Source organism: Pelodiscus sinensis, chromosome 32 (assembly GCF_049634645.1).
Source record: "Pelodiscus sinensis isolate JC-2024 chromosome 32, ASM4963464v1, whole genome shotgun sequence".
Classification (NCBI taxonomy): domain Eukaryota; kingdom Metazoa; phylum Chordata; order Testudines; family Trionychidae; genus Pelodiscus; species Pelodiscus sinensis.
In genome coordinates this window covers 11,268,531-11,296,313 of record NC_134742.1, presented here as the reverse complement: position 1 = coordinate 11,296,313, position 27,783 = coordinate 11,268,531, and the positions used below count along the sequence as shown (strand labels likewise).

Genomic DNA, 27,783 nt, shown 5'->3' with positions numbered 1-27,783 from the left:
TGGCTGGGCAGAAACCTGTCCCTGCGGCTTGTGTCATATAACAGCCTGCAAGCTTCATCAATAAACCAGTTTTCTGGACTCCCTGAGTGTGCACGGCTCTGCTCACTGGCCACTGAGCACCAACAAAGATGGGGAGTGAGGTCCAGGGGTTAGAGTGGGGGAGGGGGGAGGGACTCAGGACTCTGGGGTTCTGTCCCCAGTTTGGGGAGGGGAGTGGGGTTAAAGGGTTGGAGCAGAGCAAGCTGGGAATCAGGACTCCTGGGTTCGATTTCTGACTCTGGGGCGGGGAGGGGAAGGAGAGGGAATGTGTTCTCTGGACTTTGTCCAATGTCTGCTGAAACCCCAGAGCACCACTCACCTCCCTCTGTGTTCTGTGATCCCAACACCGACCGCCCAGCCCCCAGCGCACACACATGTTCGCGCTCAAGCCCCGTTGTTCAGGAGCAGTAAATGCACCAACCGCACGCAGGTCGTGTCTGCAGACCAAATGTGCTTTAATGAGCCGAGAGGCTGTGGAGAGGCCGTTTAGTTCCAGGATTCCCCCGGGGTTTAGGGGCAGGACGAACACATCAGCAGCTGCGGCTGGAACTCCCAGGGCCTGGAAGCTCTTGTCTGCGGGGGACACCCCCCTGAGCGGGCTGCTGGAACGGCTCAGCTCTTCGGACGTCGTCTCCTGGGCCTCACGTGACCTGGGCACGCACCTGCGAGACACACAGCGAGTGGTGGGGAGCTGAGCCCGAGCGGGGTGTGATCTGGTTCAATCTGCAGCCAAAACCTAGGTGCTGGGCAATGGGGGTTCAGCAGGGGGCGCTTTCCCTTGGCAGTCAGCGCTCACCCCAGTGAGGCACCAGGCGCTGTGCGGCAGGGAGCAAGGTGAGGGTTCAACAGGGGGCGCTGTCTCTTTCTAGGAAATGCTGACCCGGGTGAGCCACTAGAGGGTGCTGTGGGGCAGTGGAGTAGACTGATGTTTCAGTAGGGGGCGCTGTCTCTTTCTAGGCAGTGCTGACCCAGGTGAAGCACTAGGGGGTGCTGTGGGGCAGGGGAGTAGACTGATGTTTCAGTAGGGGGCGCTGTCTCTTTCTAGGCAGTGCTGACCCAGGTGAGGCAGTAGGGGGTGCTGTGGGGCAGGGGAGTAGACTGATGTTTCAGTAGGGGGCGCTGTCTCTTTCTAGGCAGTGCTGACCCAGGTGAGGCAGTAGGGGGTGCTGTGGGGCAGGGGAGTAGACTGATGTTTCAGTAGGGGGCGCTGTCTCTTTCTAGGCAGTGCTGACCCAGGTGAGGCACTAGGGGGTGCTGTGGGGCAGGGGAGTAGACTGATGTTTCAGTAGGGGGCGCTGTCTCTTTCTAGGCAGTGCTGACCCAGGTGAGGCAGTAGGGGGTGCTGTGGGGCAGGGGAGTAGACTGATGTTTCAGTAGGGGGCGCTGTCTCTTTCTAGGCAGTGCTGACCCAGGTGAGGCACTAGGGGGTGCTGTGGGGAAGGGGAGTAGACTGATGTTTCAGTAGGGGGCGCTGTCTCTTTCTAGGCAGTGCTGACCCAGGTGAGGCACTAGGGGGTGCTGTGGGGAAGGGGAGTAGACTGATGTTTCAGTAGGGGGCGCTGTCTCTTTCTAGGCAGTGCTGACCCAGGTGAGGCACTAGGGGTGCTGTGGGGCAGGGGAGTAGACTGATGTTTCAGAAGGGGGCGCTGTCTCTTTCTAGGCAGTGCTGACCCAGGTGAGGCACTAGGGGTGCTGTGGGGCAGGGGAGTAGACTGATGTTTCAGTAGGGGGCGCTGTCTCTTTCTAGGCAGTGCTGACCCAGGTGAGGCACTAGGGGGTGCTGTGGGGCAGGGAGCAGCGCAGGAGGTCTATTAGGTGGGTTGGCCCCTCACTAGCAGTTCCAAGTGCAGGGTGTTGAGAAAATCATTTTCCGGTGAGGGGAAAGGGCTGTTTGAAGTGCTATTGGTGGTTGTAGGGGAGCAGAGACGGGAGAACGACAGGGTGGGTGTGTCTGGAACTCCAGGGAGAGGGACCCCGACTGGATCCTGGTAGGGACCAAGCGGCTGACCGGGGAAGTCCTGGGATAGGAGCCAGGAGGAGGCGGAGCATGGTGCCAGGAAGGAATCATCCGAGAAAGGACAAACCAGGGCTGGTCCATGTATCCCAGCTATCCCGAGCAGTGCTTCCTGGGACTACATCTAGACTGCATGCTTCTTTCGGAAGAAGCTTTTTCCGGATGAGATTTTATGGAAAAACTTCTTTCGAAAGAGGGCATCTACACAGGAAAAGTGCAAGGAAAAAGCGATCTGCTTTTTCGAAAGACAGCACCCAGTCGAAAGACGCTCTCTTGCAGTTCAGCTGTGATTACTGTGGGCGGAGTGGCCACCAGGGCACCTGTGCTTTTTCCTGGAGGCCTCTTCTTTCGAAAAACCACTCTCTTCCGCATCCACACACACCTTTTTCCGAAAAAGCTTTTTCGGGGAAAGGCTTCTTCCTCAGAATGAGGTTTACTGCCATCGGAAAAGCCCTCCGTTCTTGCGACTTTCTGTCGAAAGAACGCAATCCCAGTGTGGATGTCAGTATTGTTTTTCCAGTAAAACGGCTGTTTTTGTGGAAAAGCTCTGGAGGGTAGACATACCCTGGGAATGTGGAATGAGGCTGTTATTATCGGGAGGTTATTGTTTTCTGTGACTTTGCGGAGTGGCAGAAGAGGGCGCTGGAGGACTTTGCTGGGGGAAAATTCACTGGCATCGAAGAGGATGACTCGGAGCAGGGGCGGATGAGGATTTTGTGGGGCCCGAGGCAGCATAATTTTGCGGGGCCCCCCCTTTTGACACGGCGCATGCGCTGTGGCACCACAGCACATGTGCGGGGCTTCTTGAAGCGCGGGACCTGGGGCGGCTGCCCCGCTCGCTCTGCCCTATATCCGCCACTGACTGGGAGCACCCAAAATTCACCACTGACACGGAACTTTGCCCTGGAGATGCGTCACTGTGTGTCAGCCCTTTCAGACTGCGCTACCCTGGGCCTTGTTTTGAAGGCAACCCTGTGTTACCGCTCTTCTTATGTTCTCCTCCCCGCTATTGTTTTTTTCCTCTCATAGCATCACAGAACACTAGAACTGGAAGGGACCTCGAGAGGTCATCAAGTCCAGTCCCCTGCCCTCATGGCAGGACCAAGTACCATCTAGAGTCAACCATCCCTGACAGATGTCTATCTAGCTTGTTCTTAAATATCTCCAGAGATGGAGATTCCACAACCTCCCTAGGCAACTTATTCCAATGTTTCACCATCCTGACAGGAAGATTTTCCTAATGTCCAACCTAAACTTCCCTTGCTGCAGTTTAAGCCCCTTGCTTCTTGTCCTATCCTCAGAGGCCAGAGAGAACAATTTTTCTCCCTCCTTCATGTAAAACCATTTTAGACACTAGAAAACTGCTCTCCTGTACTCTCTGGCTGTGTCTAGACTGGCCAGTTTTTCCGGAAAATCAGCCACTTTTCCGGAAAAACTTGCCAGCTGTCTACACTGGCCGCTTGAATTTCCGCAAAAGCACTGACTTCCTACTGTAAGAAATCAGTGCTTCTTGCGGAAATACTATGCTGCTCCCGTTCAGGCAAAAGTCCTTTTGCGCAAAACTTTTGCGCAAAAGGGCCAGTGTAGACAGCTCAGATTTGTTTTCCGCAAAATAGCCCCGATCGCGAAAATGGCGATCGGGGCTTTTTTGCAGAAAAGCGTGCCTAGATTGGCCACAGACGCTTTTCCGCAAAACGTGCTTTTGCGGAAAAGCGTCCCTGTCAATCTAGATGCTCTTTTCCGCAAATGCTTTTAACGCAAAAACTTTTCCGTTAAAAACATTTCCGGAAAATCATGCCAGTCTAGACGTAGCCTCTCAGTCTGCTCTTTTCTAAACTAAACAAGCCTAATTCTTTCAGTCTTCCCTCATAGCTCATATTTTCTATGCCTATCATCATTTTCGTTGCTCTTCTCTGGACCTTCTCCAATTTCTCCACATCTTTCTTGAAACGTGGTACCCAGAACTGGACACAATATTCCTAATGAGACCGAATCAACAGAGAGCGGAAGAATGACTTCTTGTGTCTTGCTCATCACACTCCTGATAACGCAGCCCAGAATCCTGTTTGCTTTTTTTGCAACAGTGTTACACGGTTGATTAATATTTAGCTTGTGGTCCATGCTGACCCCGAGATCCCTTTCTGCAAGATTCCTTCCTTGACAATCACTTCCCATTCTATAACGGATTGCTCCTTCCTAAGTGGAGCACTTTGTATTTGTCCTTATTAAATGGCATCTGCTTACCTCAGTCCATTTCTCCAGTTTGTCCAGATCATTTTGATGTCTGACCCTCTCCTCCAGAGCACTTGCAACCCCTCCCAGCTTCGTATCACCCTGCCGTAACTAAATATTTCCCTCTCTTATGTTCATTGTGCTTTTTGGGTGGGTGTGAATTCAGGGGTTGGAACAGGTGCCCCTGGGGTATAAGGCAGGGCCCCCACATGGGGAGAGGAGGGTACAGTTTACCAGGGACTGGCTCTGGTTGCAAATCGTGGTATATGTGTGGGAGGGGGCCTGTGTCACAAGTGTGCACGGGCCCCCCAAAATTTCCCACTGCAGTCCCATGTGCTCCTTCTCTTGGCCATCAGAGAAGACACCGTCTTTGCCAGGCAAAGTTACAGTGGCATGTCATGTCCCCAGGGGAAGAAGGGAGTCGTATATGAGGTCCTTCCCCTTTTGGGGGTGCCGGCTCTGATCCAGAGGGGGGACCGGTTGGCTCAGAGGAGGTAGGAGGACAGGGGACCAGCTCCAATCCAGCCCCGGGAGGGCAGGGGGCAGACACTGGCTGGCTCAGAGGTGTGGGGCAAAACAGAGGGTCTTTCCCCTCCACAGCCGCCTTCCTCTCACCTCACTGATGCTCCCTTGTGGATTTCTTCAGCAGCCACGCCAACAAACGGCAGCGCCGGGCAGGCGATGGCACCTCGACCTGGGGAGTCTTCATGCCGATGTGGAAGAAGTTCTCCTTCCTGGGGACATAGCGGGGCCACTGCTCCTCGCTGTTCCCTGCCTCTGTGGGGTGCCTGGGGGGAGAGACATTCAACATGCCCCACAGAGATTCATCCCATGCCTGAGCAGAGATAGGAACGTACTGCCATTGCAGTCTGACCTCCCAGACCCAGGGGTCAGCCGGGCCACAGTTTATCCTTTTCCAAAATGACTACCATCCTTTGCTGGTCCCAGGGAGAGTGAAGTTGCAGGCTGCCCTCAGTTAAGATGGCTGCTGCCACCCAGGCTGTTCACTAGGGGTGTGTCTAGACTACACGGCTCCGTCGACAGAGCCATGTAGATGAGTTTACTCGGCAAAGGGAAATGAAGCGGCGATTTAAATAATCACCGCTTCATTTACATCAAAATGGCCGCCATGTTGCGCCGATCAGCTGTTTGGCAGCACAGCGTGGCAGTCTAGATGGGGATCTGCCGACCCCAGAACCCTTTGCCGGCAGATCCTGTAAGCCTCGTTTCTGTCGATGTAGCCATGTAGTCTAGACACACCCTAGGGGTGATGCTACAAGTTGCCCTTTATAAAGATGGCTGCTATGTTTAGTCCTGGAAATTGAAGCCCCAGGTTGCCCTCAGTTAAGATGGCCACTGCCTCCTGTTCACCTCACAGGCTGCCCTCAGTTAAGATGGCTACCGTTGCCGCTCTGTCTCACACGGGTTGATGCCTCAGGTAGCCCTTTATAAAGATGGCTGCTATGGTTAGTCCTGGAAATTGAAGCCCCAGGTTGCCCTCAGTTAAGATGGCCACTGCCTCCTGTTCACCTCACAGGCTGCCCTCAGTTAAGATGGCTACCGTTGCCGCTCTGTCTCACACGGGTTGATGCCTCAGATTGCCCTTTATAAAGATGGCTGCTATGGTTAGTCCTGGAAATTGAAGCCCCAGGTTGCCCTCAGTTAAGATGGCCACTGTCTCCTGTTCACCTCACAGGCTGCCCTCAGTTAAGATGGCCACTGTTGCCGCTCCGTCTCACACGGGGTGATGCCTCAGGTTGCCCTTTATAAAGATGGCTGGTGTCTCTTGTTGTTCTGGAGACTGAAGCCGCAGGATTCCTGATAGATGTTTTGTAAGTGGCCCATGGACACGGGGTTTACCCCTTCCCCGCAGTGAGGAGACCATACTGGCGCTCCCCCGTTGTAGGGGGAACCCCAAGCCTGGCCGGCCAGTTCTAGCTTGTGGGGAGAGGAAGCAGCTCCACATGCTGTCCCTTCCCCTCCTCCCAGCTGGAGAAATGGCAGGGCAGGAAACTGCTTGCCTGGAGGCTTTCCCTGCTGCTCCCATTGGCCAGAATCACAGCCAGACCCCGGACCCCCAGCCCACTCCTGCACCCCACCTCCTGCCCAGACCCCCCACCCCTGCCTGCTTCTGCACTCAACTTCCCAGCCAGAACCTCCACGCCCAGCCCTCTCCTGCACCCCTCCTCCTGCCCAGACCCCCCACCCCTGCCTGCTTCTGCACTCAACTTCCCAGCCAGAACCTCCACGCCCAGCCCTCTCCTGCACCCCACCTCCTGCCCAGACCCCCCACCCCTGCCTGCTTCTGCACTCAACTTCCCAGCCAGAACCTCTACGCCCAGCCCTCTCCTGCACCCCTCCTCCTGCCCAGGCCCCCCACCCCTGCCTGCTTCTGCACTCAACTTCCCAGCCAGAACCTCCACGCCCAGCCCTCTCCTGCACCCCACCTCCTGCCCAGGCCCCCCACCCCTGCCTGCTTCTGCACTCAACTTCCCAGCCAGAACCTCCACGCCCAGCCCTCTCCTGCACCCCACCTCCTGCCCAGGCCCCCCACCCCTGCCTGCTTCTGCACTCAACTTCCCAGCCAGAACCTCCACGCCCAGCCCTCTCCTGCACCCCTCCTCCTGCCCAGGCCCCCCACCCCTGCCTGCTTCTGCACTCAACTTCCCAGCCAGAACCTCCACGCCCAGCCCTCTCCTGCACCCCACCTCCTGCCCAGGCCCCCCACCCCTGCCTGCTTCTGCACTCAACTTCCCAGCCAGAACCTCCACGCCCAGCCCTCTCCTGCACCCCACCTCCTGCCCAGACTCCCCACCCCTGCCTGCTTCTGCACTCAACTTCCCAGCCAGAACCTCCACGCCCAGCCCTCTCCTGCACCCCTCCTCCTGCCCAGGCCCCCACCCCTGCCTGCTTCTGCACTCAACTTCCCAGCCAGAACCTCTACGCCCAGCCCTCTCCTGCACCCCTCCTCCTGCCCAGACTCCCCACCCCTGCCTGCTTCTGCACTCAACTTCCCAGCCAGAACCTCTACGCCCAGCCCTCTCCTGCACCCCTCCTCCTGCCCAGACCCCCCACCCCTGCCTGCTTCTGCACTCAACTTCCCAGCCAGAACCTCTACGCCCAGCCCTCTCCTGCACCCCTCCTCCTGCCCAGACCCCCCACCCCTGCCTGCTTCTGCACTCAACTTCCCAGCCAGAACCTCCACGCCCAGCCCTCTCCTGCACCCCTCCTCCTGCCCAGGCCCTCCACCCCTGCCTGCTTCTGCACTCAACTTCCCAGCCAGAACCTCCACGCCCAGCCCTCTCCTGCACCCCACCTCCTGCCCAGACCCCCCACCCCTGCCTGCTTCTGCACTCAACTTCCCAGCCAGAACCTCCACGCCCAGCCCTCTCCTGCACCCCTCCTCCTGCCCAGACCCCCCTATCCTCATGGGCCACACATAGAACCTCGATGGACCTGGCCACAGGTTGCCAACCACCCTACGACACCGATGGAAAAGCCCCTTCTCTCAAGGTAGGTCACGTCTGTACTATGGGGTGGACCCGGTCTAGCAAGGGTGCCGTAGCAATATTCCCTGTAAGCTGGGTGTTTGGGAGGCCACTGAGGGGAGATTCAGGTGCCCCCAGCTGATTGGCAGAGCACCCACAGTGCCCACAGCTGGCAGCATGTGTGCCTATTGGTGGTGCACATCTGCACATGTCTTGGTGCACAGAACAAAATTTATTCCCCACAAGGATGGAAAAAATTAGAGGGAGCATTGTGTTATAGTGTCTGTAGCATGGACATCCCCTGAATGTGTGAGTGGAAGGGTGGGCCAAGCTTCGAGATCTCTGGCTACCCACTAAACACCATTTTTCCTGGAATGAGAATAGGTGTGTTTGTGGGGTCAACAGCCTGGGGAGGGAATTTTAGCTCTCAGTCGGGGGCTTCAACCTTACAGATTATCTGCTTTTCAAAGAGACCCAATTCCTTGCCCGAGCTTTGAACCGGGTGTTCCTAGCTCTTGTGGTTTCCTGGCTGAAGAGTGACAGCAGCTTTTGCAGTCTGGCTCCGGGGGCACAAGAGGATGCTGGGGGATTCCCTTACCCGCTCCTGGCGAAGGTCGCCCAGTACCGCATCACCCTGCGGCGCAGCCCCGCCTCGGCCTCCGTGTGCGTACGGTTGGCTCCTCCCCTGGACGCCAGGGACCCCAGAGTGAAGAGCAGCTCGGAGCTGTGGGGTACCCCAGTCCAGGCAGCGGAAGTCAAGGTGCTGCTGCGGTGGGTGAAGTAGTAGGCGTACACGGGGCTGCCGGCCTTCGCCGCTTGCCCGGCCACCTCGGCCACCGGGCACACGATGAAGTAGTCGCCCAGGATTTGTTCCATGGCCCATCGGTACCGGGCCTCACCCTGATTCGCCCCCTGCTCGCTGTACTGTTGCGCCACGGCCCGGATGGCCTCTTCTGGGGCCCCTGGCACCACCAGCCTCGCCACCTGCATCAACTGCTCCGGGCCGATGGTGCTGGCGTTCTCCAGGTGGAGGCTGGGAAGGCTGGAGCTGAGCAAGTAGGAGCCTTCGTTGGCGGTGACGCCGGTCAGGATGGGCATACGCCGGAGGTACCTGGCCTCCAGGAGGTGGGGCGGGGTGTCGAGGAGGAAATCCCCATCCGGCGTGGGCGCGAAGGGCATCCCTGTCAGATCGCCATATTGCAAGACAGAGAACTCGTGTTTGGGGAACGCCTCCGGTTCCTGGCCCTGCAGGCAGCCCACTAGGGCCGTGTCGTTGCCCTCAGGGCAGCCCAGCAGCTGGGCCAGCCTCCGGCCTCGCTCCTTGGCCTTCACGGGTGAAACCCAAGCCCAGGGGCCAGTGGCGGCACCGCTCTGCAGCGCCGCGCGGGTGAAGAGGGGCTGGCTCCCTGGGGAGAGGAGGTGGAGGCCGACCGACGCGGCCCCGGCGCTCTGGCCAAAGAGCATCACGCGGGCCGGGTCCCCCCCGAAGGCGGCCACGTTGTTCCGCAGCCAGCGCAGCGCCAGGCGCTGGTCCCACAGGCCGGCGTTGCCCGGGGCGGCAGGGGGCAGATACAGGAAGCCCAGCGCCCCCAGCCGGTAGTTCATGGAGGCCACGATCACGTTCTCGGTGGCGGCGAGGAAGCGGCCGCTGTGAAGCTCCACAGAGGTTGCACCCATATAAAACCCCCCGCCGTGGATCCAGACGAGGACGGGAACCGGCTCCGGGGGCCGGGGGTGGGGCACCCACACGTTGAGGAAGAGACAGTCCTCGGACTGCGGCGTTTCCACGAAGAACAGTTTGGCATCAGGGTAACCGGTGAGCGGAGGCTGGGGGCAGGCGTGGCCGAAGCCGGTGGCCTCCAGGACATGGCTCCAGGGTGGGTGGGGAAGCGGCTTCTGGAAGCGCAAGGCCCCCAGGGGGGGCTGGGCATAGGGGACCCCCAGGAAGGCCGTCACTGAGCTGGAGCCGACGGGGAGGCGCTTGCCCCGGATGGGGCCACTGGTGGTGAGCACCACGGTGCCGTCGTCATCAGAGCCGGCGCTGGGGCCCGGCAGGGAGAGGAGGAGCAGGCAGGCGAGCGCGGGGAGGAGTCCCGGCATGGCGGGGCTGGAAGGGAAACGTTACAGAACTGTGTAGTGATTTGCGTCAGTCACACGCAGGCTAACTAATGCAAGAGGAATGAATGTTGTAAATATGGCCGTATCCAAAAACATCAGGGAGCTGTTGCTCTGGCTACATACACTCATGGAGGGTCTCTCCATCAACACTTATTGGCCAGGAAGGGCAGGGATGGGGTCTGGAAGGTGTGTCTGGGAATGGGCGACAGGGGAGGGATCGCGGGATGATTCCCTGTTTTGTTCCCTCCCTCTGGGGCACCTGGCATTGGCCACTGTGGGCAGACAGGACCCTGGGGTAGATGGACCTTGGGTCTGACCTAGGGATGGAATAGTGCAGTCAATTAACTGATAAGTAAAAGCTTATTGGTGAATGCTATAGACTACACATATTCTGCCCCTCCCGCTGGTACATTTTTTAGCAGGCTGGCCAGCAACCTGACTCAGTCCTGGCTTGCAACGGGTCCACAGCTTTCCCTGCTGCGGCTCTGCATTTAAAGTGTGTGAGGAGTCAGGTGGGCAGGCAGCCCGGCTCTGTTCCAGCTCACACCAAGCTCAACCCCTCCCCTGGACAGGGGAGGCAGCTGCTTCACGAGGGGAGCTGGTTTTTAAATTGGTTTCCCTTGTGGACCAGCTCCTGCCTGGTACCCACGCTGCTGCCTCTGTTCTGTGTCCCGTGATGAACGGGAGAGGAAATCCAGTGCTTTCCAGACAAGCCTGGGGAGGAGGCAAACCTGTTTCTGACAGACCCAGGACAAGGTGACACCCCAGCCAGGTGTCATCAAGGCCAATGGGCTATCAGCTGCCACCTGGCCCGTCTTTGGCACGGACGAAGGGCTGGAGCAAACAGGACTGATCTTAGCAAGTAATTGCATTTGATCTCTGTGTCCCCCCCCCCTGCATCCCAGCTCCATGTCTTCTAGCTCTCAGTCGCAAAGAACTTTATCTAGGTGTCTCGCTCAGGTAAATGCATTTGAAAGGGTGACGGAAGTATAAAAGAACAGTGATAGAAATGTAGCCGTGTTAGTCTGGTGTAGCTGAAACAGTTGGACAAACGTCTCAGACACTTCACCAAAGGATCAATGCCCACAAAACAGATATCAGACAGGATCACAAAGAAAAAACAGTTTCTTGCCATTTCAACCAGAAAGGACATTGTCTCAACGACTTGATTACCTGCATCCTGCTTCAAAGACCTTTTAAGACCACACTTGAAAGAGACTCCTCTGAACTGACATTCATGCTTAAATTCGACACTTTACGCCTAAGTTTAAACAAAGACATTAATTATCATACCCATTACAAAGATAGCTACCCCAATTATCACCTCTAATATCATTAGCTCACAGACATTTACCTTCCCTCCCCCATTCCCCTTCTCTTCTGAAATTTGATTTGTCCTTTTCATATGTGTTCATTTTTTTTAATTGTATCCTTTGGTATCTATGGTTGTGTCAATTTTCTTCCACTATTTGATCTGAGGAAGTGGGTCTGGCCCATGAAAGCTCATCACCTAATAAACCATCTTGTTAGTCTTTAAAGTGCTACATAGTCCTGCCTTTTGTTTCAGTTAGACCCGACTAACACAGCTACATCTCTATCACTTTTATACTTCAAAAAACAGGGTTGTTTATACTTCAAAAAACAGCTTCCTCAGATCAAATAGTGGAAGAAAATTGGCACAACTGTGTATCACTTTGATATATAATAAAAAAAAATGTGAACACACATAAAAATGACAAATCAGATTTAAGAACAGAGGAGGGGTAAGAAAGGGAAGGTTAGTGTCTGTGAGGAAGCTATCTTTGTAATGGGTGAGATAATTAACATCTTTGTTGAGACCTATACATAAATTAATGGAGACTACCTATCTCCTAGAGCTGGAAGGGACCTTGAAAGGTCATTAAGTGGAGTCCAGTCCCTTGTCACCCCTTACAAGTTTTTGCCCCAAATGGCCTCCACAAGGATTGAACTCACAACCCTGGGTTTAGTAGGCCAATGCTCAAACCATCAAGCTATGCCACCTCCTCTGTATAGAATGTGTCAAATTGAAGCATGAATGATAATGCTGAAGTTTCTCATTGAGGTCTGGAGTTAAAATCACTCTGAAGCAATATGCAAGTTTTAAGGTCATTGAGGGAATGGTCAGTCTGGCTGAAATGACAAGCAACAGCTTTCTCTCCGTGAGAGTCTGATGTCTGTTTTGTGCGCACTGATTCTTTGGCAAAGTGTCTGAGAAGTTTGTCCAATGTACACGGCAGACGGACACTTTAGGCACACGATGTTGTGTTGGAGAAGGCTGGACAGAATCCAAGACCGGGCGTGTGCTGGGGTCACCCTGTAAGTAACAACCCAGGCTGGTAGGAGCCAGGCTGTAGCTGTTGTGTTGCTGAGACACTGCTGGGTGGGAGTTGCTGGACCAGGGCTGTGGCTTTACATAGTCACTCAGGTCTACGGTTGTGCCAGGGAGGTGACGGAAATGATGAATTTGATGAACGTCCACAGAAGGCCCCAAACCAAGTGGCACTGTGGCCCAGCCACTCAGCTTCAGCCCACCTGACCCTTCTGTCTCCATCTACAGTGGCCGCGCCTGCCAGGTTGCAGCGCCGGGGCTGGGGTAGCTGGGCCCAGCAGCTGCTATGGGGTGAGCGGGAGGACCGGAGGGTGGAGGGTGATCTCACATTCCTTCCCCATGTCTACCTGACCGCTCCCTCTGTTAGTGTCTGTTCAGGGCATTTTGTTTGGTTTTTATTCCCCCTGCACCTCTGCCGTGAAATCCATTTCAAAAGTGCCTGGAGAAAATCGTCGCTCCAGGCGTGAGATCTGGCTCGCGGGCGGGGCTCGGATCACCGTTGGGTGCCCGGAGGAGGCAGAAATTAGGCACAGGGGTGTGTTTAACGGGATTCCACCGCATAGCCACGGGAAAGCACTCCACGGGAATGGGGGCGATGAATTCCTTCTCCCCAGCTCTGGGAGCGGAGCGGGGTCTAGTGGGTTTGAGCAGTGGGGACTGGGAGCCAGAAGTCCTGGTTTCCGTCCCCATCTCTGGGGAGGGCAGTGAGGGCTAGTGGACAGAGCAAGGAGGGACGGGAGTCAGGACTCCTGGGTTCTGTCCATGGCTCTGGGAGGAGAATGGGGTCGAATGGGTTTGAGCAGTGGAGCTAGGAGTCGGGTCTCCTGGGCTCTTTTCTAACTCAGGAAGGGGAGGGGAGTCTAGTGTGTTGGAGCGGAACCAAAGCTCCTTGTTTTTCTCCTTGGCAGTGGGGCGTAGTGGTTAGGGCACAGAGGGCTTGCAGCAAGGACTGCCGGGTTCTGTCCCCAGTTCTGGGAGTGGCGTCTGCCGAAGGGGCAGTTGCCAGAGATTCCCAAGTCCGTTTCTGTGGCCCTATAAGACACCCACTCAGGCTCTCTGCCCCTGCCCCACCGTGCTGAAGCTGGGCATGTGGGGGGGGGGGGGGAGCCAGGCAACGCAGACTCACCAGCTTCTCTGGCTGCAGTCGCTGCTCTTGCAGGGTTTCGGGGAGATCAGCTGGCGCTGGAGCGGGCGGGTTGCCTGAGATGCTGGGAACAGGCACCCAGGGCGTATTTATGCTCAGGCCGGCTCTGCACGCACAGGGGGAGGGGGACGTGGGCCAGCCGGATGGCACCGTTGGGCCGGGGCCAAGGGGTTTGGAAACAGACCTAGGAGATTGTAAACAGCACGTGGGCGGGGCCACCGAGACGATGGATTCTATACCTTGAACAGAGCCCTGTGGCTTTCGCTGCTGTTTCAGCCCCAGCTGGGCGGGGGTCCCACGGCCAGCCCACCCCGGTCCACGGGGCTCAGGCGTGACTATCCCATCGCCGCAGGGGGGTCAGGCCAAGCAGGACTCTGGCAGCGGTGAGACCGGCTCCAGGCGAGATCCTGGTTCTGGAAGTGACAGCCGGGGGAATGTTTGTTCCTCCTGGATCTTTGAAATTGCCCCAGGTTCCCCGGGCTGCTTCTCACAGGGAGGGGTTCCCGTCTTTCTAGTCACCTGCCGCGGTCACCGGCTGGTCCCCGAGGCCCAGGGATGAACCAGCCCTCGCGGGACAAAAAATGTGACCCGGGCCTTGGTTGGTGGCGGGTATCCTAGGCAGGGGAAGGCGTTTCCTTCCCAAACTACCACACCTGGCCCCGCCTATACGCCACTGGAGTCCCCCAGCCCCCCTTCCCCAGGCTGCTGGGTGAGCCCCGGAGACTGGGACAGGTACACTGTGGGCTGCACTGCCTTCTTCCGGGCGCTTGGGCCCTCTGGCTGTGGGTTCGGCTGTGGGGAGGGCCTTGCTGGTCAGGGCTGTGGGGGCCACGGCCCCAGCCCTGTGCCAGGCTTGCTGGCTGGCTCTCTGGTGCTCTGGGACCAGGGGGGAAGTTGGGGGCATTACCCTGGGGCAGGGAGGGGGCAAGAGCCAGCAGCCACATTGTGTGGGGGGAAGGAGGTTGGGAAGGGGCTAGCAGGTCCCAGTACACACTGCGGCAGAATGGGGGGGAAGCCTGGACTCGGACGGGAGGGGCGGGGGTAGGGCTGCCTCCCCACGCCATGGGGTCACCCGCCACCCATGACTTGGATCTGTGGAGAGGTAGCTGTAGGGTGGGAGCAAGGGGAAGTGGGGCTGCTGCGGGGGGCAGCCTGGGATTGAAGGGCGCCACCGAGCTGGGATAGCCAGGGGTCAGGACTGACATTGGCAGAGCTGTGGGGAGAGGGGGGGCAGGGCTGGGAGGGGATAGCCGGGGGCTGTGTGTCAGGAGTGAGGAGGTGTCAGGTGCATTTTTTCCCTGGGCCTCATTTAATGTATCCCCCCCCCCGCTCCCCATCCTGTTTGTTTTCCTGGTGATTCAAACAAGCCAGGGCCCTTTCCCCGGGTGAAATTCCTGCCCTGTGGGGATCGCAAGGCTCGGGACTGGGATCTGCTGCCTCCCGGGTGCTATTTACACCGGCTAGCTCTGCCTGGCCCAGCATCTGCCAGTGATGCAGAGAATCTGAACATCGCCTGGGCCCTGTTCCTCACGGCCCCTGCTTTGATCTGGGGGAAAGGTTTGGCCTAGCTTAGCCCTGTAGACATTCGGGGCCAGCTTTGGGGGTAGGGGGGCTTCTGCCGCAGTGTGTACCCCACAACGCTGCAGGAGGCACAGGGGAGAAGACTGCAGAGTTGGGCTCCCACCTCTCTCCCTCCCCACATCTCTCTATCTTCCCCCACCCCGTCCAACTCTCTGATTCCCTCTCTGCATCTGTTAGCACCCGGCAGTGTTGGGAATTCACCATCCCGATTTGGTGCCGGGGGACACACACCCCACCGAGCCGGGCCCGTTCTCCAGCGTCTTTCTGGTCATCCAGCAAGTCGGAGACACCCCCATCCTTTCACCCTTATACGCCTTCATTTTCACACAACCCCCTCACGCCCTGGTCACCAGAGGGGGAGAATTCAGGATCTTCAGCATCGCTGTCACTTGGACTGAAGAGAGAGCTCTGTTCGCTGGCAGCGGGAGTAGGGCTGTTATCCAATGGCAGTCAGCTACTCGAGGACTAACGTGTGTGTGTTTGACGACCATTCCATCCAGTAGAGAGCTGTGCATGGTTGTGTGTGTGCTGCAGGAGCGGCCCGAGGCGGGCTGCGGCAGCTGGCGCCCCAGGCAGAACGCGCTATCGGCGCCCCCGCCTGCAGGGCCATCCACGCCACTGACTCCTGCCCTCTAGGGCTACTCACCACTCTGTTCTATTGGACCAGAAACTCTGTCTTCCCCCCAGCCAAGGCAGAGAGTTGGGGTTACTACCCCCCTGAAAAGCAACACAGACGCCGAACCAGTTCAACTCTGGGAGGGCCCAGCTATAAAGGCTCAGTACCCAGAAAGCCATCCCCAAAAAAGGACCAAAACCCCTAATACATTGGTCTTATCCTGGCTACGTCTACACTGGCATGATTTTTCGGAAATGCTTTTCACGGAAAAGTTTTCCGTGAAAAGCATTTTCGGAAAAGAGTGTCTAGATTGGCACGGATGCTTTTCCGCAAAAGCGCTTTTGCGGAAAAGCGTCCATGGCCAATCTAGACGCGCTTTTCCGCAAAAAAGCCCCGATCGCCATTTTTGCGATCGGGGCTTTTTTGCGCAAAACAAATCTCAGCTGTCTACACTGGCCCTTTTGTGCAAAAGTTTTGCACAAAAGGGACTTTTGCCTGAACGGGAGCAGCATAGTATTTCCGCAAAAAGCACTGATTTCAAACAGTAGGAAGTCAGTGCTTTTGCGGAAATTGAAGCGACCAGTGTAGACAGCTGGCACATTTTTCCGGAAAAGCGGCTGATTTTTCCGGAAAAACTGGCCAGTCTAGAAACAGCCGCTATGTCTAGACTGCAGGCATTTAAGTTCTGATTGCTGTGGACGGAGTGGCCAGTAGGGCACCTGTGCTTTTTCCTAGAGGCCTCTTCTTTAAAAAAAACAAACCCTCTTCCCCGTCCACACACGCCGTTTTCCAAAAGCGCTCTTTTGGAAAAAGGCTTCTTCCTCGTAGAAAGAGGTTTACCACTGTCGGAAAAACCCCTGCGTTCTTTCGACTTTCTGTGAAAAGAACATAATTGCAGTGTGGACGTAAGTGTAGTTTTTCCGGAAAAACTGCAGTAGAAACATGCCCCTGGTGTAAAAGTTTTGCACAAAGTTCATGAAGTCCGTCTTCTTTGTCAGTGAAAGAGAGAGATGCACAGTGGTTGCTCCCCCCAGAGAACAATTATTCACACTGGGCTTCACAATAAACAGAAGTGTTTTTATTAAGTATAAAAAGTTAGATGTAAGTGGTTGCAATTGAAAACAGACAGATCAAAGTAAGTTAGGGTATGTCTACACTACAGCGCTATTTCGAATTAACTAATTTGAAATAACACATCTAGACACAAAAACTATTTTCGCTATTTCGTGGAAATAGCACCTCCACAGTGAGTGGACCCTGAACTGAAGTTAAGGCTGGCCGGAACCAGCCGGCAGGGCAGCAGGTTAGGACCTCGTTCCACGAGGCATACAGATAGTTCGGATTGGAAGCCTAATCCGAACTATGTAGTCCGTGCCGCGTGTAGCCGCGTGGCACGGGGTTCGCACTAGCCGGCTTTTAAAAATGGCGGCGCCAGCTTTATGCTAATGAAGCCCGGGAAATTCAAATCCCGGGCTTCATTAGCAAGTTCGGTATGCATACATTACCCCCCTAGTTCGAACTAGGGCGGTAGTGTAGACATACCCCTAGTGTGTGGGGATGCTGCCTGAGGCTAACTGAGCACCATGCTTAAAGGGACCTTACTCCCACCCCAGACAGACAGTTCTCAGGGTTCCCCGCTTGCTTGTCTATCTCGATGAGGGACAGCAAAGCAGTCCTGGCTTGGAGTGCTCTGAGTGCCCACACTTGGAACACCACAGCACTCGGCCACATGGAGTCAGAGCTGCCCGTGGGCACGCTGGTGCGTCTCGTGGGGTCGTTGCTATCAGCCCGGCTGCACTTGCTGAAGGCTGCCATCCGGGGGGGGGGGGGGCTTATCGGGGGGCTGTCAGGATCCAGAAGGCCCTGCTGGGGAGTATCCATCCTGAGGAGCCCTCAGAGACTCCCCAGTCCTCCCCATTGGGGGCTTGTACCCCATTCCTCCCTCACGTCCTTCCACTTACCCCTCCCTGGCCCCCCTTCCTGATGTCAAATAAAAGACACATGTTCAAAAATAGAAACTGGGTTTATTGAACAAAACCGGGGGGGGGGGGGAACCTCTGGGGAGACTGGGAAAAGGAGAGGGGAGAGGGGAAGAGAGAGAGTGAGAGAGAGGAGGGGGAAACCTGGGGGGAGGGAGCCGGAAGGGGGAAGCAAGGGGAAGAAGGGGGAGGGGAAGCTCAGGGCCCAGGGTTGGGGGTCTCGCTGGACCAACTTGACTTTCATGCAAACCTGCTCCTGGGGTCGCATGTGGCCTTTGATGACCAGGCTGGCAGCTCTCCTGCCCTAGACGGCCGTCTTCCTCCATCTAGTGCGGAGATCATGGACGTTGGGGTCATCCCCCCCAAACCTGAATAAAACCATGATCTCCACCCTGGACCAGGAAGGCGCCTGCCTTCTCCAGCCCCTGGCAGGCTCCTGGGAGCTGGCAGACTGCTCCTGGGGAGCGGTGGGGGGCCCGTGGCTTGCTGGCTCATGTTTCGGGGCCACTGGGTCAGGGCTGGCAGGCTCGGAGCTGGCAGAGGCACTGTGGCCAAGGTCTACCCTACCCCACCCTGCGAGGAGCATGCAGCCCTTCCAAGTGCCACGCAGGGCGGGGGAGACGGCACGTGCTTCCCCCGCCCAAAACCCTGACTGGCCTGGGGGCAGGGGAGCTGTGCAAAGTTTCCCTTGCCCTGCTCCCACCCTCTGCGGGTGTATGTGCTGTGCGCTCCTTGCAGGGTGTGTGTGTTTGGGGGGGGGGGAGGAAACTTTGCACAGCTTCCCCGCCCCCAGGCCAATCAGTGCTCTGTAATCAGCGCTGCGTGCGGCTCATAGGGCGGGAGGAAGCTGTGTGCGCTCCCCGGCCCCCAGACTCTAATTGGCTCGGGGGTGGGGGACCGGCGGGGCCGCCGTGGGCTGAATGAACCCCTGGGTCCTTTTACCCACCCCGGTCACAACAGGGAATCCTCACGTGACTCCTCCCCGGTCACCCATTCCCAGAGAAACAGAGGCTAGGGACACCATTCCTACCCATCCCGGCTAAAAGCCAGGACTCGACAATTAAGGGAATCTACTTGCCCGTGGCGAGTTGATTTTAGCCTGGCGAGGCCGGGCAGCGTGTGGTTCCACGCGGCTGGCGAGCCCTGCTAATAGCATTGCTGGGCCTAACCTCCCTGAACTTACCTAGCTCTATTTTGAACCCTGTGAAAGTCCTAGTCTTCACCAAAGGGCAGGCAGGACTTCGGCTGGTAGTCCCCTGACTTGGGACTCCGGCTTCTGAACAGTCGGCCCGTGAATGTTAATAATAAAAATCCTCTTGCCAGAATCTTCACCCAAAGGGCCGTGGGCCCTGAATTGCAGCCACCTCTGGGGTGGGGCCATCGACAACAGCTGCAGAAGAGACTGTTCCAATTCCTTTGCCCAGCGCTAAAGGCAGCCACCTCTGGGGTGGGGCAGCTGGGTGCCAGGAAGTGACTGGCTTCAAATAAAGCAGAAGTGGATTTTTGGGGAACAGGCGGAATGGAATTTACAGAGGGGTATTTAGCCAACAGGCTGGTTCATCCCTCCCCAATGAGAGAAATGCTCGGGGATACTGGAACATAAGAACACAAGAATGGTCAGACTAAGTCAGAGCAAAGGTCCATGTAGCCCAGCGGTTCCCAACGTTTTCCAGACAGGGACCTATTTTGACAATTCAAGAAGACTTGCTGACCCAGGGCAATTCAAAAAATGTGTGAATGGCTCCGTAAAGGCCACATGGGGAGACACCTGGTGACCCTTTTGAAATGTAATGATGACGCATATTTGGGTCTCGACCCACAGGCTGGGAAACCCTGATTGAGCCCAGTGTCCTGGCGTCCAACAGCGGCCAGTGCCAGGTGCTCCAGAGTGAGTGGACAAATCGGAATCATCAAGCGATCCCTCTCTTGTTGCCCATTCCCAGTTTCTGACAAACAGAGGCTCGGGGCACCATTCCTGCCCATCCTGGATAATAAGTATTGATGGACCTAACCTCCATGAATGTATCTAGCTCTTTGTTGAACCTTGTGAAAATCCTGATCTTCACAACATCCTCTGGCAAGGAGTTCCACAGGTTGACTGTGCGCTGAGTGACGAAAAACTTCCTTTTGTTTGGTTTAGACCTGCTGCCTATTCATTTTATTTGGTGACCCCTAGTTCTTATATTGTGGGAATAATTAAGTAACTTTTCCTGATTCACTTTTTCCACCCCCGTCATGATTTTATAGACACCCACATACATGCACGGAGGTGTGCTCACACATGTACCCACATGCATGGAGGTGTTCTCGCACAGGCACACACACACAGAGGTGTGCTCACACATGTACACACACACACAGATGTGTGCTCACACATGCGCACACACATATGCATGGAGGTGTTCTCTCACACACACAGATGCACAGAGTTGTGCTCACACATGCACAGAGGTGTGCTCACATACACACACACGCATGCACATACTCTGTCCCCCCTGCTCAGGAGCCACTTTAATGAACTGCACAAACCAGGGCTCTGCCTCCAGACTGAACACGCTTTAATGCACCGGGGATGGAGGAATCGCAGAGGGAGGGTCAGGCCACGGACCCCCAGCAGGTTAATTAGCAGGATCTTCGTTAATGATTCAGCAGGCGCTAACAGGAACTGGAGGCTCTTCTCTGCAGGGACTGGGATTGCTCAGCTCTTTATTCCCAACTCCCCGGAGCCCACACCTGCAGGACACACAGTGAGTGGGGTTAATGCCAGTGGGGAGTGAAGTCAGACTAGGCAGGGTTTGGCCCTGCTTGCCGACGGGCAGAGAGACCTGCAGCGGAAACCTGAGGTTTCAGGATTCCATATGGGGTGCTGACCCCTGCGCACAGCAAGGGGGCCTCAGAAGAGGGCTCTTCCCCCCCCCAGTCAGTGCTCCCCCCTCCTGGCACACAGGCATCCCAGCAGCTACTGGATTCTCCTTCGGTCCCGGCAGCTCTCCCCAGAGCTAGCTGCATTTCACTCCTCCCTCACCTCCTTTATTTTCCGCGACATGGGGAGCCCCACCCCCTCAGCCACCAGTGGCCTTGGAACCATCCCTTGATCCCCATGCGCCCCACTGGGGGTCCCTGTCCCTGAGCTCACGCCTCCTCCCCAGAAAGGGGGGTGGAGGTGGGATGACCCTGGAGAGGTAACACCACGATCATTCAGAGGAGCTGAGCAAGTGAAGATGGGGCGGAACGTGGGGCTGCCCCATAGCAGGCGGGTTCCAGAGCTCTTAGGGGATGTGGGAGCTCCCCATGGCAGGAGAACGGGGCATGTTTAGGAGGCCAGAAGGAGGGACACCATCTCCAATCCAGCCCCAGGCTTGGGGGATAGGTTGGCTCAGAGGGGTTGGAGAGACATGGGACCCGTAGGGCTGCCGCCCTTTCACCCCGCTACGGCTCACCTGCAACGCTTGGTTTCTCCGAGAGCAGCGCGGCCCAGAACGCACAGCGCGAGGCGTGCGGCGCCGTCTCAGCTAGGGGCGGCTTGAGGCCGATATGCTCAAAGTTCTGCTTTGTCGGGTCGTAGCTGGGCCACCGCTTTGTGCCGCCTTCCCCCGTCATGGGTTTCCTGCACGGAAAATGAACACACCCCGCTGTGGTTGGCACCAAAAGTTGGTAGGGACGAGAACATGGGAGCCAGCTTGAAAAGTTTGACCCCTTTCCAAAATGGCTGCCACCCTGTGCTGTTCCAATTGAGGGTGAAGCCACAGTCTGCCCTCAGTTAAAATGTCTGCTGCCACCCGGTCTTTTCCTATGGGCCGAAGGCTACAGGTTGCCCCTTATAAACATGGCCACTGTCTTTATTGTTTAAAACTAATAAGCGAAAGTTCTTCTTCACACAGCGCATAGTCAACCTGTGGAACTCCTTGCCAGAGGAGGCAGTAGAGGCTAGGACTATAACAGTTTAAAGAGAAGCTAGATTAATTCATGGAAGTTAGGTCCATAAAAGGCTATTAGCAATGGTGTCCCTGGCCTCTGTTTGTCAGAGGCTGGAGATAGATGGCACGAGACAATAGCTTGATCTTTGTCTTTGGCCCACCTCCTCCGGGGCACTTGGTGCTGGCCACTGTCGGCAGACAGGCTACTGGGCTAGATGGACCTTTGGTCTGACCCAGTATGGCCGTTCTTATGTTCTTACGTTCCACTGATCTCCCTGAGACTGAAGCCATAGGCTGCCCTTAGTTATGATGGCTGCCATTGGCCTATGGCCCTTTGGAAAGAGACTCTTCCCTTACTGAAGATGGCCACTATTTTCCATTGTTTCCAATGGGGCTGAAGCCAGACTTCCCCCAGGCAAACTGGGCATCCATCGTGCTCACAGACGTAGGAACTGGGCTGCATGGGGAGCAGCACCATATATGTGCGTGTGGTGGGGTGGGGGACAAGAAACGACAGGGGGATGCCAAGGAACTTGGGAGCCCAAACAGGAGGATCTGAACTGGAAGCAAGTCTCAAGCCACCTTTTGCCCTCACTTAAGATGGACTCTCTCACTTGTCCTTTCAACTAGGATGAGGTCAGCTGCTGCCCTCACCCAAAATGGCCACCATCGCCCACGGTGCTCAACGAGACTGAAGCCACACGCTGCCCTGGGGCGGCTGCCGTTTGCCTCTATGCCACGCTGTCCTGAGGAAAGATGGCCGCCACCTGTCACTGTTCCCCAGAAGCCACAGCCTGCCCTCAAGGAAGATGGCCACCACCTGTCACTGTTCCCCAGAAGCCACAGCCTGCCCTCAAGGAAGATGGCTGCCACCTGTCACTGTTCCCCAGAAGCCACAGCCTGCCCTCAAGGAAGATGGCCGCCACCTGTCACTGTTCCCCAGAAGCCACAGCCTGCCCTCAAGGAAGATGGCTGCCACCTGTCACTGTTCCCCAGAAGCCACAGCCTGCCCTCAAGGAAGATGGCCGCCACCTGTCACTGTTCCCCAGAAGCCACAGCCTGCCCTCAAGGAAGATGGCTGCCACCTGTCACTGTTCCCCAGAAGCCACAGCCTGCCCTCAAGGAAGATGGCCGCCACCTGTCACTGTTCCCCAGAAGCCACAGCCTGCCCTCAAGGAAGATGGCTGCCACCTGTCACTGTTCCCCAGAAGCCACAGCCTGCCCTCAAGGAAGATGGCCGCCACCTGTCACTGTTCCCCAGAAGCCACAGCCTGCCCTCAAGGAAGATGGCCACCACCTGTCACTGTTCCCCAGAAGCCACAGCCTGCCCTCAAGGAAGATGGCTGCCACCTGTCACTGTTCCCCAGAAGCCACAGCCTGCCCTCAAGGAAGATGGCCGCCACCTGTCACTGTTCCCCAGAAGCCACAGCCTGCCCTCAAGGAAGATGGCCGCCACCTGTCACTGTTCCCCAGAAGCCACAGCCTGCCCTCAAGGAAGATGGCCGCCACCTGTCACTGTTCCCCAGAAGCCACAGCCTGCCCTCAAGGAAGATGGCCGCCACCTGTCACTGCTCCCCAGAAGCCACAGCCTGCCCTCAAGGAAGATGGCTGCCACCTGTCACTGCTCCCCAGAAGCCACAGCCTGCCCTCAAGGAAGATGGCTGCCATTTCCCATGGATTCTAAAGACAGAGTCCAAGGGCTGCCCTGAGCCTGAAGGCTTTCACCTAGGAAAGACCTTGCCTGCAGCAAAGATGCTTGCGGTGGTCTGTGGAGGAGCATCCCAATCCGTGGCCATGAGTTTAGCTCTAGGCTAAGGGCTTCAACTTAACAGCTCAACGACTTTTCTAAGAGGCCCCTGCTTTGACCGGGCAGGGAGCCGGGCTTTCCTGGATGTTGGTGGACGCTTGTCCAAAAGGTTACAGCAGCTCTCGCGGTTGGCTCAGGGGGAGAAGACTGGAGGGGGACTCTCTTACCCGCTCCGGGCAAACACCACACTGTACCGCATCACCTGCCGGCTCAGCATCGCCTCGGCCGCTGTGTAGTTGGCTCCTACCATGGACGCCAGGGTTCCAAAACCGTAGGGCACCTCCGAGCCGTGTGCCACTCCAGTCCATTCAGGTGTGGGCAAGCCGCTGGTGCGGTGAGCGAAGTAGTACGTGAACACGGGATTTCCAGCCATCGCCTCCAGCCTGGCCATCTCCAGCACCGGGCACACCACGACATAGTCACCCATAATTTGATCCATGGCCCAGCGGTACCGTGCCACGCCCTCCTGTTTCCCCTCCAGGCTGTACCACTGTGCTATGGCCTGGACGGTGCCTTCAGGTGCGCGTGGCACTAACAGCCGCACCACCTGCAGCAGCTCGTCCCAGCCGATGGAGCTGGCGTCGTCCGGGTCGAAAGCGCGATCGATATGGTATAAGGAGTAGGAGCCGTCGTTGGCATTGAAACCAATTGCGATACTTTTAGCTGGGCCGTGCTGGGCCCGCAGGAGCCGGGGGGGTGTATCAGGGAGAAAATCCCCATCCGGGGTTGGCACAAAGGGCAGCTTTGGCAGCTGTTTGTGGCTGAAGACGGAGAACTGGTATTTGAGGAACTCTCCTGCATCCTTCTCCTGCAGGCAGCCCACCAGGGCAGTGCTGTCCCCAGCGGAACAGCCCATCAGCTGGGCCAGCCTCTGTCCTCTCTCCTGCGACTCCTCGAGGGAAACCCACGTCCCTGGCGCGTTTGGTGCTCCGCTCAGCAGCGCGGCACGGGCGAAGAGGGACTGGCTCCCTGGGGAGAGGAGGTGGAAACCGACCGATGCAGCCCCAGAGTCCTGGCCATTAATCACCACGTGTTCTGGGTCTCCTCCGAAGGCGGCCACATTGTCCCGTAGCCAGCGCAGTGCCAGGCGCTGGTCCCACAGGCCGGCGTTCCCCGGGGCGGCTGGGGGCAGAGCCAGGAAGCCCAGTGCCCCCAGCCGGTAGTTAATGGAGGCTATAATCACGTTCTCGGTGGTGGCGAAGAAGCGCCCGTCATAGATGTCAAGGGAGGCTGCGCCCATGTAGAACCCCCCACCGTGGATCCAGACGAAGACGGGGGCCGTCCCGTTGGGCTGCGGGTAGGGCACCCAGAGGTTGAGGAAGAGACAGTCCTCGGACTGCGGCGTTTTGGGTGTGTATATCTCAGCCTGAGGAGAATCAGTGAGCGGAGGCTGGGGGCAGGCGTGGCCGAAGCTGGTGGCCTCCAAGACGTCGCTCCAAGGCTGGTGGGGAAGCGGCTTCTGGAAGCGCAAGGGCCCCACGGGGGGCTGGGCGTAGGGGACCCCCAGGAAGGCCGTGACCATGGCGGAGCCGGCCGGGAGGCGCTTGCCGCGGATGGGGCCGCTGGTGGTGAGCACCACGGTGCCGTCGTCGTCGGAGCCGGCGCTGGGGCCCAGCAAGGAGAGAAGGAGCAGGCAGGGGAGTGCGGGGAGGAGTCCCGGCATCATGGGAGCTGGAAGAGAAAACCTCAGAGTGAGTTCCAGGGGATGGGATCTGGGGCCTTTCCCATTAAGGGGGCGCTGGCTCCCACCGGATCTAGCCACCTGAATTCAGGCTGCAGGTGAGAGCTCCTTATATCAGACTTGTTCGGAAACACAGCCCCTCGGTCTGCGCCCCTCGCGCTCTGCCTCCCTGCTGAGCTTCCGAATTGGCCTCCACCAAGACCCCCGCTCAGGGGAGGGCTAGAGTGGTGGAGAGGCTGGGCGAGGGCCGGACAGAGGCATGGGACTTTTGCCCGAATGGGAGCAGCATAGTATTTCCGCAAGAAGCACTGATTTCTTACAGTAGGAAGTCAGTGCTTTTGCGGAAATTGAAGCGGCCGGTGTAGACAGCTGGCAAGTTTTTCCAGAAAAGAGGCTGATTTTCCAGAAAAACTGGCCAGCCTAGACATAGCCGCTATGTCTAGACTGCAGGCATTTAAGTTCTGATTGCTGTGGACGGAGTGGCCAGTAGGGCACCTGTGCTTTTTCCTGGGGGCCTCTTCTTTAAAAAAACCAAACCCTTTTCCCTGTCCACACACGCCGTTTTCCAAAAGAGCTCTTTTGGAAAAAGGCTTTTTCCTCGTAGAAAGAGGTTTACCGCTGATGGAAAAACCCCTGCGTTCTTTCGACTTTCTGTGAAAAGAACACAATTGCAGTGTGGACGTTAGTGTAGTTTTTCCGGAAAAACTGTGGTGTAAACATGCCCCTCGTGTAAAAGTTTTGCACAAAGTTCATGAAGTCCGTCTTCTTTGTCAGTGAAAGAGAGAGATGCACAGTGGTTGCTCCCCCAGAGAACAATTATTCGCACTGGGCTTCACAATAAACAAAAGTGTTTTTATTAAGTATAAAAAGTTAGATGTAAGTGGTTGCAATTGAAAACAGACAAATCAAAGTAAGTTAGGGTATGTCTACACTACAGCGCTATTTCGAATTAACTAATTTGAAATAACACATCTAGACACAAAAACTATTTTTGCTATTTTGTGGAAATAGCACGTCCATACTGAGTGGACCCTGAACTGAAGTTGAGGCTGGCCGGAGCCAGTGCTGGCAGGGCATCAGGTTATGACTTAGTGTGTGGGGCTGCTGCCTGAGGCTAACTGAGCTCCGTGCTTAAAGGGACCCTACCCCCAACCCCGGACAGACAGTTCTCAGGGTTCCCCACTTGCTTGTCTATCTCGATGAGGGTCAGTCTGGCTGAAATGACAAGCAACAGCTTTCTCTCCGTGAGAGTCTGATGTCTGTTTTGTGCGCATTGATTCTTTGGCAAAGTGTCTGAGAAGTTTGTCCAATGTACACGGCAGACGGACACTTTAGGCACACGATGTTGTGTTGGAGAAGGCTGGAGAGAATCCAAGACCGGGCGTGTGCTGGGGTCACCCTGTAAGTAACAACCCAGGCTGGTAGGAGCCAGGCTGTAGCTGTTGTGTTGCTGAGACACTGCTGGGTGGGAGTTGCTGGACCAGGGCTGTGGCTTTACATAGTCACTCAGGTCTACGGTTGTGCCAGGGAGGTGACGGAAATGATGAATTTGATGAACGTCCACAGAAGGCCCCAAACCAAGTGGCACTGTGGCCCAGCCACTCAGCTTCAGCCCACCTGACCCTTCTGTCTCCATCTACAGTGGCCGCGCCTGCCAGGTTGCAGCGCCGGGGCTGGGGTAGCTGGGCCCAGCAGCTGCTATGGGGTGAGCGGGAGGACCGGAGGGTGGAGGGTGATCTCACATTCCTTCCCCATGTCTACCTGACCGCTCCCTCTGTTAGTGTCTGTTCAGGGCATTTTGTTTGGTTTTTATTCCCCCTGCACCTCTGCCGTGAAATCCATTTCAAAAGTGCCTGGAGAAAATCGTCGCTCCAGGCGTGAGATCTGGCTCGCGGGCGGGGCTCGGATCACCGTTGGGTGCCCGGAGGAGGCAGAAATTAGGCACAGGGGTGTGTTTAACGGGATTCCACCGCATAGCCACGGGAAAGCACTCCACGGGAATGGGGGCGATGAATTCCTTCTCCCCAGCTCTGGGAGCGGAGCGGGGTCTAGTGGGTTTGAGCAGTGGGGACTGGGAGCCAGAAGTCCTGGTTTCCGTCCCCATCTCTGGGGAGGGCAGTGAGGGCTAGTGGACAGAGCAAGGAGGGACGGGAGTCAGGACTCCTGGGTTCTGTCCATGGCTCTGGGAGGAGAATGGGGTCGAATGGGTTTGAGCAGTGGAGCTAGGAGTCGGGTCCCCTGGGCTCTTTTCTAACTCAGGAAGGGGAGGGGAGTCTAGTGTGTTGGAGCGGAACCAAAGCTCCTTGTTTTTCTCCTTGGCAGTGGGGCGTAGTGGTTAGGGCACAGAGGGCTTGCAGCAAGGACTGCCGGGTTCTGTCCCCAGTTCTGGGAGTGGCGTCTGCCGAAGGGGCAGTTGCCAGAGATTCCCAAGTCCGTTTCTGTGGCCCTATAAGACACCCACTCAGGCTCTCTGCCCCTGCCCCACCGTGCTGAAGCTGGGCATGTGGTGGGGTGGGGGGAGCCAGGCAACGCAGACTCACCGGCTTCTCTGGCTGCAGTCGCTGCTCTTGCAGGGTTTCGGGGAGATCAGCTGGCGCTGGAGCGGGCGGGTTGCCTGAGATGCTGGGAACAGGCACCCAGGGCGTATTTATGCTCAGGCCGGCTCTGCACGCACAGGGGGAGGGGGACGTGGGCCAGCCGGATGGCACCGTTGGGCCGGGGCCAAGGGGTTTGGAAACAGACCTAGGAGATTGTAAACAGCACGTGGGCGGGGCCACCGAGACGATGGATTCTATACCTTGAACAGAGCCCTGTGGC

General features: G+C 56.9%; 2 protein-coding genes across 2 annotated transcripts; both read right to left on the bottom strand.

The window, feature by feature from the left end:
• Positions 1 to 304: 304 nt before the first annotated feature.
• LOC102447613 (acetylcholinesterase-like) lies at positions 305 to 27,570 on the bottom strand. Its single transcript, XM_075913989.1, has 4 exons — positions 27,507 to 27,570; positions 8,372 to 9,880; positions 4,901 to 5,073; positions 305 to 701 (listed from the first exon to the last, which is right to left on the bottom strand). Exons 2-3 carry the CDS (start codon positions 9,871 to 9,873, stop codon positions 4,902 to 4,904), a joined length of 1,674 nt encoding a protein of 557 aa, XP_075770104.1. The 5' UTR covers positions 9,874 to 9,880; positions 27,507 to 27,570; the 3' UTR covers positions 305 to 701; position 4,901.
• On the bottom strand, positions 20,108 to 24,951 carry LOC142823267 (acetylcholinesterase-like). The gene is made up of 3 exons (XM_075914137.1): positions 23,453 to 24,951; positions 21,002 to 21,168; positions 20,108 to 20,294 (listed from the first exon to the last, which is right to left on the bottom strand). The coding sequence occupies exons 1-3, from the start codon at positions 24,949 to 24,951 to the stop codon at positions 20,260 to 20,262; spliced, it is 1,701 nt and encodes a 566-aa protein (XP_075770252.1). The 3' UTR covers positions 20,108 to 20,259.
• Positions 27,571 to 27,783: the final 213 nt, after the last annotated feature.

Excerpts from the sequence above, each read along its gene's own strand:
- LOC102447613 (XM_075913989.1), bottom strand. The coding sequence starts at position 9,873 with ATGCCGGGACTCCTCCCCGCGCTCGCCTGCCTGCTCCTCCTCTCCCTG. Across the intron at positions 5,074-8,371 it reads GCGACCTTCGCCAGGAGCGG|GCACCCCACAGAGGCAGGGA; the intron begins GTAAGGGAATCC and ends CTCTCCCCCCAG.
- LOC142823267 (XM_075914137.1), bottom strand. The coding sequence starts at position 24,951 with ATGATGCCGGGACTCCTCCCCGCACTCCCCTGCCTGCTCCTTCTCTCC. Across the intron at positions 21,169-23,452 it reads GTGGTGTTTGCCCGGAGCGG|GAAACCCATGACGGGGGAAG; the intron begins GTAAGAGAGTCC and ends TTTTCCGTGCAG. Across the intron at positions 20,295-21,001 it reads GGAGAAACCAAGCGTTGCAG|GTGTGGGCTCCGGGGAGTTG; the intron begins GTGAGCCGTAGC and ends TGTGTCCTGCAG.